Source organism: Ovis canadensis, chromosome 16, assembly GCF_042477335.2.
Source record: "Ovis canadensis isolate MfBH-ARS-UI-01 breed Bighorn chromosome 16, ARS-UI_OviCan_v2, whole genome shotgun sequence".
NCBI lineage: Eukaryota > Metazoa > Chordata > Mammalia > Artiodactyla > Bovidae > Ovis > Ovis canadensis.
Window position 1 is genome coordinate 17,178,077 of NC_091260.1, and position 12,134 is coordinate 17,190,210.

Genomic DNA, 12,134 nt, shown 5'->3' on the forward strand with positions numbered 1-12,134 from the left:
CATACACACTCACAAACTCATAGGAATGCATGTGTGTCTGTTAATGTGACCTATTCTCTAATAATGGTGAGTTCACATCTGAAGGACCTCCATCAGGAATGAACACTTTAGCAAGTAATCGACTCTAATCACAAGTTCTCACTTCAGAAAAGGCAACTTTGGGGCTTCAGGTATATCCCCCTCTGACCAACCATAGCCTCTACCCACTAGCGTAACAGTTGTCAGCAATAATTTTCTTCACTGGTAAAACGAGGGATGGCCCCTGCATGAACAGAACGTGCTGAGCCCAGCATTAAACACCCTTCGACATGGCGTCCTGGCTCTTGGATTCTGAATCCTCCGTGTTCGGCCTCTTCCTGAAGATTTTACTGTCGCACCATGGTTAGGATTAGCTGATCCTGCCTCTACGATATCATTGCATCTGTTTTGAGAAAACTTTCATGCAAAGCGGTGTCAGACAAGACAGCTGGTATTTCACCGAGTTTACAGAACAACTCGAGAAGCTGTTTAGGGAACTGCTTGATAACAAATGCTTGTGTGTGGGGCAGGATCTGGCTGAGTCTTGTTTTCACTGTGTCTTCTGATGAACAGAAGTTCTTGAACTTCATGTAGTCTGATAAATCAATCTTTTTATACTTGGAACTTTTTGTATCTTTAGAAGTCCCTCAATACCTTGAGATTATGAGAATTTTCCTATTTTTATTTTCTAAAATCTTTTATAATTGCCTCTTACATTTAAGTCTTTAATGTACTTGGAAACGATTATATGTGTAGTGTGAGGCAGGAGTTATCCTTTTTGTTTGTTTCTAATACAGACATCCATTTACTGAGGAATCTTGCCTTTCCTCAATGATCTACAAAGCTGCTTTTGTTAGTATCAAAGTGTCCAAATATACAGGGATCTGTTTTTGGGTTCTCTATTCTGTTGCGATGGTTAGTCTATCCTTGTGCTGACAGCATATTGTGTTAATCACAGAAACTTTATAACAGGTCTAATAGAGCAGCAAGTTACTTTCTAGCTGGTAGTTAGTTTTAGGGACATCTACAGCCCTCTTCTATCTTCATCTATTGGAAACTGCCCAATTTCTACCAAAATAATGTTAAAACAGAGACAGATCAAATTGGCTTAAGTCAGCTCACAATGATGTCAATAACAGAGCCCAAATGTTACATAAAGGTCTATGCAGTCTCTAAAAGACTTCACAGGCCTTGTGATAAAAGGCATAAGGTTTCATCTCCTTCCAGGAGGGCAGTGTCCTTGAAGCCAAGTTCAGGGAATCTGGCCAACCAAACCCCCCAGATATCTGCTCCCTTTCTTATGCTGCATTAATAGGTGGGGCGGTAACTTCTATGTGGCTCATATAACATAAGCCGTTTCTCCTCTATGGTTAATCCAGGTCAGTTCATGATCTCTGGGCTGCTCCAAGCAGAGCAGATGCAGGGAGCTGCCCCTGTCCGTTTCTCCTCCAGGATTTTATACTTCCTCTTCTAAATCAAGTGTCCAGGGGTTCAGGGAACCCCAGGTGTGAGAGGAAGGTTTGACTCTGGAGAGAAATTGGGTGGGCTGGGGAAGAAGCAGGAGAATACCTACGGGCTGAGAGAGAATACTTTCTGGGTACCAGGGAGAACTTGCCAGTTGGCTAAGATGACTCCGGAGTACGAAATTTCTGCCAGCAGGGCCTGGACAAAGGAATTTTAGGCTCTAGAGATTTGGAAAAGGACAAAGAGAGGAAGATCTGAATTTTCCTCTGAGATCTGGGAGGCAGAAGTGGTTTCTTTGTGCCTGAGAGACTGGCCCTGCCCCTCATCCCCATCCCTTTTAAAGGCATCCTTAGGAGAGGGAACAGTCTATTTTTATGAAACATGTGCTTGACTATTTCGGCCTCTTGAATTTGTACTTTCTTGTTGTTGTTCAGTTGCTCAGTTGTGTCCAACTCTTTGTGATCCTATGGACTGCAGCACGCCAGGCCGCCCTGTCCTTCACCGTCTCCCGGAGCTTGCTCAAACTCATGTCCATTGAGTCAGTGATGCCATTCAACCATCTCATCCTCTGTTGTCCCCTTCTCCTCCTGCCCTCAATCTTTCCCAGCATCAGGGTCTTTTCCAATGAGTCAGCTCTTCACATCAGGTGGCCAAGTACTTTCTTAGAGAGGCGATAAGTGGTATGTGAGTGTTGAGTCTTAGAAGGCTTGGGTTTAACTCTCAAAGCCTCCAACACTGTTACTGCAAGTAACTTTACTGGGCCTCCATTTTCTCATCAACACAAAGGGAAAAAGAAAACCTCCTCCTTAAAGTTACTGGAGGGACAAAACAAGGTCATGTCTGATAAAGAGCAGATGCCCAATCAGAAGTGATTTTCTGCTCTTTCGTGACATCTCCTGCCAAGAGAGGGGGCATCTGTCCCCACACTGTCCCCCTTCAAATTTTTCACCATAAAATTTATGCACCATAAAACTCACCCATTATAAGTGTACAATTCAATGATTCAAATTCAAATTATAGAGTTGGGCAATCATCACCACATTCTAGTTTTAGAACTTTTCCATCACCTCAAAAATTCCACCAACCTCATCTGCAGTCAATCTCCATTTTCACTGCCCCATGGCCCAGGAAACCACTGACCTGCTTTCTCTAAATCTGCCTTTTCTGCACATTTCATGTAAATGGAATCATATAATATGTGGCCTTTTGCATTTGGCTTCTTCTGCATAGAATGTTTCTGAGAGTCATTCATTTTGCAGCACTCATCAGCACTGCACTGTCGAATAATATTCTACCGAACGCCTACTGAACATTTTCTTTATCTGTTCAGCAGATGACAGACATAGAGATTGCTTCCACTCTGGGGCTATTATGAATTAATGCTATGATGAACAACTGCATCCAAGTCTCTGTGTGGATAGGAGTGTTCGCTTCTCGTGAGTAGACCCCTGAGAGTAGCTGGGTGGTAAATTTCACTTTGGAAGACCTGCCGAAACTGTTTTCAAAAGTAGATTCCCTCATATGTCCCCGGCCACCCGGTGGTTGAAACTGCGTGCTTCCAATGCAGGCGGTGTGGGCTTGATCCCTGGCTGGGGAACTAAGATCCCACTTGCCATGTGATTCAGCCACTTACCTAACAGAATGAGGAGTTCATTGCTGCACATCCTCACCAGCTTTTGGTCTTGTGTGCCTTGTTGATTACAGGCATTTGGGGCGCTGTGTTGACATCTTATGATGCTTTTATTTCATGCTGCCCTAATGACTCATGATGTTGAACAACTTTTCATGTGCTTAATAAGCATCGTATGTCTCCACGGATGAAATTTCTATTCAATCTTTTGTCTATTGTTAAACTGGCTGTCTTAAAAAAAAAACCTATTTACTTATTTATATATGTATTTAATATTTTTGACCACGCTGCACGGCATGAGGAATCTTAGTTCCCTGATCAGGGACTGAACCTGTGTCCCCTGCAGTGGAAGCTTGGAGCCCCAACCTCTGGACCACGAAGGAAGCCTTGACCTGGCTGTCTTTTTATTTTGAGGTTGTAAGAGCTCTTCATATAGTCGTAACACAAGTCCCTTCTCAGATATGACTTACAGATATTTTCGCCTATCTGTGGCATGTCTTTTCCTTTCCTTCATGGCATCTTTCGAAGCACAGATGTATAAGTTTAACGAGGTCCAATGTATCACTTCTTTTCTTTTGGTGCTGTATCTATGAACTCCTTGCCTAAACCAAAGTCATGAAGATTCTCTTATGTGCTTTCTTCCAGAAGTTGTATAGTTTTAGCCTTTATATCCAGGTCTATGATCCATTTTGACTTAAGCTGGAGCTTTTGACTTGATTTTTTAATCATGGGTGTGAGCTCAGGGTCCAATTTAATTAAAAAAAATTTTTTTTGCATATGAATATCCCATGATCCCATCATTTGTTAAAAGACTACACTACCCTGCCCTTGTCCATTGAATTTCTTGGTATTTGTGCTGAAAATCAACTGAGTATAAACCTGAAGCGCTTACTTACTGCCTCAATTCTCTTCCCCTGGTCCATGTGCCTTTCCTTATGCCAGTACCACCGTCTTGATTCCTGCGGCTTCATAAGAAGTTTGGGAAATGGGTAGCACAATTTCGTTCTTTTTCTTTTTTTTCAAAATTGTTTTGGCTATTCTGAGCCCTTTGTACTTCCCCATATACTTTAGAATCAGCTTGTTCATTTCCACAAAAAAGCCTGCTATGACTTTGGCAGAGTTTATACTGACTCTGTAGATCAACTGGGGGAGAACTGCCATTTTAACACTATCGAGTCTCCCAATGCATGAGTATGCAATGTCTCTCCACTAATTTAGTTTCTTTAATTTCTCTCAACAATGTTTTGCAGTTATAGTGTATAGACTTGGTATTTCTTTGTATTAAATTTATTTCTAATTACTTCATTCTTTTTGATGTTATTGTAGGTAGAATTATTTTCTTAATTTCATTTTTGGGATTTTCACTTCTAGTATATAGAAATATAATTGATTTTTAAAATAGTTGTCTTGTATAATCTTACTATAATCTTACTAAGTTCATTTATTAGTTTCTGCAGGATTTTTTTGTGGATCCCTTATGATTTTCTATGAGAACTTCCCTGGTGGCTCAGATAGTAAAGCATCTGCCTACAATGTGGGAGACCCGGGTTCAATCCCTGGGTTGGGAAGATCTCCTAGAGAAGGAAATGGGAACCCACTCCCAATATTCTTGCCTGGAAATCCCATGGATGGAAGAGCCTGGTAGGCTACAGTCCATGGGGTCACAAAGAGTTGGACACAACTGAGCGACTTCACTTCACTTATGATTTCCTATAGTAGAAACATGTCATCTGTGAATCAAGGCAGTTTTACTTCTTTCTTCCTTTCATTTGGCCATGCCGCACAGCATGTGGGATCCTAGTTTCCTGATCAGGGACTGAACCTAAGCACTGGAAGTACGGACTTCCTACCACTGGACCACTGGGGAAATCCCCCCTTCTTCCTTTCTAATCTGTATTCCCTGTATTTCTTTTTCTTGCCTGCTTACACCAGCCAGTCTCCCGGAAAACACAGAACAGAGGTGGAGAGTGCAAACATACTTGCTTTGCTCCTGAGCTTCGGGGGAGAAACAGGTCACCGCTCCGTTGTTAAGGCAGTTTTTGCTGGTCCCACCCTTCTCCAATCAAACTGCTAGTGATTTTGAGTCAGAGAAACAAATACTAAAAATTAGGGAAGCTAAATAAAAGAAAAATAGGCTTCTTTCGCAACCACCACCTCAAATCAAACGAAATGAAAGCAAAAGGCAGACAGGCTCCATGTGGTTGAGAACATTCAAGGGACTGGAAGCCAGCTGCACTGTCCAACAACAGGAGCTGGCTGAATAACTTCTAGAACATTCATGCACAATGGAATACTATGAAGCCACTAAAAGCACGTTCAAGGAGATTTTTTAACAGCACGGGAAATTCTTATAATGCAAAAGAAAAGAGAAAGAGTGACAAAAATAACACATATGGGATGGTCTCAAAGTCATAATGAAAGGCATACAAAAAGAAAGGAAATATGTAAAAACCTTCACGATTGTTGCCTTTGAATTGAAGGATCATTCTAATTTCTTTACGTTTCTTTCACTTGTACAGATCTTTAACAATGGGCATCCTTTAGTCAGAAAAAGAGAACGAGGAAAAAAAAAAAACTATCCAAGGGGAAGACAAGAGACAGGAAGTACTGGAATTTCTCAGACTTACCTTACAGTATTCGTCAATTGGTATCAGGCGCTTGACCGCCACGTCCCGAATGTGGCTTCGTCGGAAGAGAATTTTGCCTGCGGAGGACGAGAGTGCGTACAGTGTTGAGAGGCAGCGGTGACAAGCTCTCGGCAGCTGGGGAGGATGCGGATGTGCCTGCCTCTGGTATGCATGTGCGCACGTGCGCTTGGTCATGCCTGGCTCTTTGGGGCCTCATGGACGGTAACCCGCCAGGCTCCCCTGCCCATGGATTTTCTAGCCAAGAATACTGGAGTGGGTTGCCATTTCCTACTCCAGGGGATCTTCCCGACCTAGGGATTGAACCCTTGTCTCTTGGGTCTCCTGCACTGGGCAGGTAGATTCTTTACCACTGCACTATCTGGGAAGTGGTCCCTAAATTCCTGGCTGCCATCAAAACCCGCTACTGCTCATCCACAGGGTTTGGATGACCCCATGCCTGGTCCCCCAAAACCCTGTTCACAGCTCTAGTACAAGGGTCTGACGGAGTGGAACTTGGTGGTTAAGTTTTGGTGAGATAAGGGAGACTGGAAGCAAGGAAGACCTGATGATCAGAGGTCCGCTGTCTAAATATAACATTCTGAGACCGTGTGAGCGGTTCAGTGAACACTCGGATGTGCCCTCAGCCAACAGCTCAGCCTCCTTCCCTCCTCTTCCTTTGTATGTTTCCTGCTCTCACCTGACGTTTCCCCGGTGTGCTCTGCTCTCTCGTAGTTCTGCGCCTTTCCCTCTTTCTGGAATACCTTCCCAGTCCAACCTCGCCACTATCCCTGCTGGGAAACTCTTACCCACTTCAAATGGGTTATGAGTTCCTGTGTCTTTCAGAACAGACTTGCAGTTGCCAAGGGGTGGGGGTGGATTGGGAGTTTGCTAACTAATACATAAAGGATGGATAAACAACAAGGTCCTACTGCATAGCACAGGGAACTATAGTCAATATCCTATGATAAACTATAATGGAAAAGAATATGAAAAAACATATATATGTAGAACTGAGTCACTCTCTGTATAGCAGAAATTAACACATTTTAAATCAGCCACACTTCAATAAAAAAGAAAAAAGAGTTCCTGTCTCTCTCTAATTGCACACATCACACTGATGATCTGCGTGTTCTCCCTTCCTACTAGTCATGGGGCTCTGCCCAAATAGGGATTGCCTGGGGTTAGTAAATTCTGCGCCCCCGCCACATGGCACTCACTCACGTCTGATCAGTGTACGAAGGTGGACTCTACCTGCCAGGACGACAAATCCCTCCCATCCCTTCCCCAGTCAGTGTGGTAGGAGAGGCTCCATGCCTCCCCCCCGCCTGCCAGGACGACAAATCCCTCCCATCCCTTCCCCGGTCAGTGTGGTAGGAGAGCTTCCATGCCTCCCCCCCGCCTGCCAGGACGACAAATCCCTCCCATCCCTTCCCCGGTCAGTGTGGTAGGAGAGCTTCCATGCCTCCCCCCCGCCTGCCAGGACGACAAATCCCTCCCATCCCTTCCCCAGTCAGTGTGGTAGGAGAGGCTCCATGCCTCCCCCCCGCCTGCCAGGATGACAAATCCCTCCCATCCCTTCCCCAGTCAGTGTGGTAGGAGAGCTTCCATGCCTCCCCCTCACCTGCCAGGACGACAAATCCCTCCCATCCCTTCCCCGGTCAGTGTGGTAGGAGAGGCTCCATGCCTCCTTCCCCACCGAACACTAACAGAAGGCCCACTCACTACATGCTTGGTGACACCTGAGTGCTGGGGTGTGACACCAGAGCCTCCAATGTGACACAGAGGCAGAGGATGTGGGTCATGGGCAAAGGTAAGTATATAAATGGTGCCACCAAGGGTCTTGGGAAATATCCAAGAGGCTGAAATGTTACAGGTGAGGTTTGTTTCACGCAAATCAGTGGGTTCCCTCTGATTTGCCACTTCTCACGGGGAGATGGTGGCAAGGCTCATACACTGAAGATCCAGACAGTGTGCCCACGCCACACAGCCAGGGGGCAGGCAAAATCAGAAATCAGACAGCAAGGAGGGCCAAAGAGGGGGAGAAGGGGATAAGCTCCCATGCCATGCCTATGCAGGGCGACCAGGGGGTCTCCAGGGCTCAAAGAGGACAGCACGGGCAGGCCACAGTCCTCCAGACAGCAGAGCGCGGAGACCTACGGGGAACTTCACCTACTCCTCGTCCGAGGAGGTGGGTCATGGAGACAAATTTGGGTCACGAAGCTGGCAGGGCGAGGAGAGACGGCACTGGAGGGACTGCCGTCTGCCTGGGTCACGCTTGGGTGAGCAGGGACAAGACGGCAGGAAAGGTCCATGAAGAATTTCATCATAGGACAGGATCAGAAGGGATAACGGAAAACAGCCTCTTGACTTTTGAAGATTTGCAATCTAAGGTGGTCAGGAGATTTGCACCCAAAGAAGCCATATGCTTAAGGCCACATGTAAAAGAATCGGACAACTTGCTCTTGGGCAAAAGGGCACAATCGGGAAATTAGGTAGATATGATCGACCTAATAGTCATCCTTTCTTTGTTCATTTCCATCAATTAAAAAAAAACCCACAAGGAGATGAAATTCCTTAATAACGAAGATTTCCTTTCTTTATAGTGGTGATGGGCTCAATTCTGACGAATCAGTCAAATTTCTGATATACCACACCTGTTAGAAGGGAGAAAAAGTCTAGAGGAAAACACATCACAGTTCAAAGTGCTCGTCTCTGAGGGTGGAAGACAAAGCCTTCTTGTGTTCTTCTTTATAGTTTCCCCAAAGTCCCTACCCTAAACACTGATTATTTCTGGAATCAAAATGTTCATGTCATTTAAAACGAAGAAAGGAAATTATGCAGGGAAATGAGAAGGGGTCTTCAACCTGGCCTCCCTAGAGCTGACGGCATTCCCTCATTTACTCCCGAGGTGCAGGCTCTGCGTGAGCCCCATGTGTGCAGGGTGCTGGGGGCCTGCCTTCTCAACACTTGACAGTCGATGTTTCCCAAGAGGGGAACAGGGCCCCTGCCCTGCAGGAGGCTTGCACCCTTAGCCTCCAATCCAGAGAAGGCCGCTGGCCTTCCTGTTTCCATCCCAGCCCTAGTCACTGTGATAATCAAATTACTGCCCTCACGGGTGGGACCACCTGAAGATCAGGATTTCTAGGAGAGGCCTAACCTTTTTTTTTTTTTTTTAAAAAGCGTCCCTGTAAAGAGAAATCCTACAGGGCAAACGCTTCCTGCCTCTAATCCATTTCTCAAAATGGGAGGAGGAGTCCCTATCAAAAACATGTTGCTCTCGGTTTGGTATAATTTCCCCTTCTATAAAATGAGAGGAAGCGGGCAGAGTGGGGTGTACAGGCTGACTGAGAAGGCTGTGACTTACAGCAGGCATGGTGCAAGCTCTGGCCCGCGGGCACAGCACAGGCCACCCCGGAGCCACCACCCCCAAGAGAACCTGCCTGAGGCCTGCCTGCAGGGGCTGGGAGAGGACAGAGGACTCAGACCCTAGTGGGACCAGTCTCTGGGCTCCTGTCAGGGGCCCTGCCCAACACAGAGGGCAGGAAGCCCCAGGGCAGGATTAGCACGTGCCAGGGAGACACACAGAGGCTCTGGGGTGACAAGCAACGCCCCCCCGGGCCAATCCCAGGGGGTCCTCTTCCTTCCTGCGCTGCCTTGGAAAATGCATTTACCTGCTGGAGCCTCAGTCTCTTCATCTGCAAAGAGGGAGAACCGCCCCTATGTCTTGGAAGACGCACGGGCACTGGGCTTGGCCCTTGCTAGGTGCTTAAAAAAGGGCAATTACTTGGGAAAAAAAGAAAAGGTTATAGGATACTGCCTGACAGTCCACTAGGAAAGGCACATGTCTTTTCTGCAACTCCCAACTTGGTTTCTTGAGACCTGTCACCAACAGGCTCCCTTATCATTTATCCCCAGCAGAGCTGGACTGCCGCTCAGGCTCGGGGGCAGAACTGCGTGGCCAGCACCCCCTTGGCTGGTGCCTCTGGGCGAAAGGCTGGTGGGGCCGCACCCCCGGCCTGCGCCTGCGTCCACGTGTTTCTGTGCGAGTTGTGGGGAAGGAAGGCAAGCGAGCCTGCACCCAGCCCTCCCAGGCAGGCCAGCCTTGCTGGAATGGAAAGGGTCCTCAGAGGAGAGACGAGCCTTTGGTGGGAACGAGCAAGCTTTTGTTTTCCATAGTGGAGAAAGGCCAAACTGTAATTCTTATTTTTCAAGCCACATCCTCTGCCAAGTTGGCTTTCCTCAGCTCTTGCTGGGATGGAAAATTGCACAGGCCTGTTCTCCCCTCCCCTCCCCCGCCTTTGTGCTAACAAGAAACTTGCTTTTGTTCTGCTGACGTGGCAGTCTTGGCAGAAAACTGACCCCTCGGAGTGGGGGACCACCCGTCCCTGCCCTTGGCCTCGGCCTCGAGGAAAAGCTAAGAGGTGGGCTGGTAAAGGATGCTCCAGGGGTCCTGGGGCCCAGCGGGACCTCTTCAAGCTGCAAGTGGGTCTCCTGAGCAGGGACAATGGAGTGGAGTCCCTGAGAACGGCATCTCCATGCACTCGTGGGTGGATAAGGATTACGTAACCATGAAAGCTTTCAGGGGCTGGGGAGAGGGTCGGCTCAAGTTCTTCCCTGTTCTGGGAAGTTTTTCCAGAGCTGGTTTTGCCTTTCATCCAGCAGAGTTCTAACTCATGGCTTTCCTTTCCTGTCTTGAAGAAAAATATACATTCAGAGCCCATTTCAACTTGAATATCCAGATGGATCACTTAAGCAGGATTCCATGATACAAAATACCCAGAAATTCCAAACGAATGTCCCCGACCCTGTTTCTGCCTTTACTGAGAACCTTCTATGTGCCAGGGAGTGAAGCTTATGAAGCAGGGGTCACTGTTCCATTTTACAGATGAGGAAACTGGGGCTCAGTGGTGGGAGATGTTGTCTGCTGGAGGTCACAGGACTTGGTCCACTGGACTCCAAAGCACGTGTTTGGGTGCTGAGATTTGACTCCTGCAGCTGGCACACTGGGTTATCTCCAATAGAGGAAAAAATTCCAGTGTTCTTTCCCCGTGGAAGAACTAAAAACATTAATTTTCTTAGGTAAACAATGTTCCCAGTAAATGGGGGCCTGGCAAATACATCTACCCTGTCTCTAAACTCACTCAACAATGACAATATTTGAAAGAACACAATGATATGCTGATAGCAGGCTCTTGGAATGGGAGAGGGGAGAATGAGCTCCTGGGTGACTCAGAGTCTCCCCATCTTGGTGCTTGGCCCCCCTGTCCCCTCAAAATGAAAAAGACCGAAGGGCCAGGAAAGTGAAGTCACTCAGTCATGTCTGACTCTTTGCGACCCCATGGATTGTAGCCTACCAGGCTCCTCCATCCATGGGATTTTCCAGGCAAGAGTACTGGAGTGGGTTGCCATTTCCTTCTCCAGGAGATCTTCCTGACCCAGGGATTGAATCTGGGTCTCCTGCATTGTAGGGAGACGCTTTACCATCTGAGCTACCGGGGAAGACTAAGGGCCAGTCTAGCTCCAAATGTCTGTGATTTAGGGTGATTGTCAATTTGCTGATCATTTGTACAGAAAGGTAGTAGTAAGTGCTTACTTGTTGCTAGCTACACACCAGGCACTTACCTAATCCTCACAACAACTTTATCATTTACATACCATTATGATCTCCGATGTGCAAGTGTAGAAATGAAACTGTGTGTGCTTAAGTAACTTACCCAAGAGAAGAGAGTGGATGATTAGGGACACTGGGATTTGAGCCTGCAGTGTGTGACTTTCAGGCATAAATTTTAGAGCCTGCCACCCTTGTGTCTGAATCCCAGCTCTGCCATTTGTGCAAGAGATCATAATTTCTCTCAGTCTTCATTTCCTCATCTGTGAAATGGGCATAGTAATGTCTGCCCTGCTGGGTTGTTCTAAGGACTAAACGAGCTAACAAAAGCACTTAGCCCAGTGACTGGCCCGCAGCAGACATCTAATGGTAGCTGTTATTATTGGAAGCCGTAACACTGGCTTGGGTAGCTCATTTTTATGAGTTGAAGCCCTGATGCTATTTCTTTGGTAAAAAAAATTTGCGGGGGTGGGGGGGGGGATGTACTGAGAGCAGGAAGCAGTGATGGCTACATTAAGCCTGGCCCTTAAAAGGTGCTTGATGGCTGTGGTAGGCGGGCAGGCAGGCAGAATTTCCTAAATGGCTCCCAAAGATCTCTCTTCTCAATCTCAGCACCTGTCAACAGAGTGGGATCTCCCTCCTAGGATCATGTTACATGATATGCCTCAGTTCACTTCAAGAGAAGGAGATTATCCTGGATTAGCCAAGTGGGTACAAGGTAATCCCATGAGGCTTTAAACGCAGACAACTTTCCCCATTGGTGGCAGGCGGGGGAAGTCAGAGAGAT

General features: G+C 46.8%; 1 protein-coding gene across 1 annotated transcript in view; it reads right to left on the reverse strand.

Annotated features, from left to right (window-relative positions):
- Positions 1 to 12,134, reverse strand: part of SH3PXD2B (SH3 and PX domains 2B) — a 122,458-nt gene that overhangs the window by 57,622 nt on the left and 52,702 nt on the right. The window contains exon 4 of the mRNA XM_069556057.1: positions 5,740 to 5,816. Within this exon, the coding sequence (XP_069412158.1) occupies positions 5,740 to 5,816 (77 nt within the window). The remainder of the gene's footprint in view (positions 1 to 5,739; positions 5,817 to 12,134) is intronic.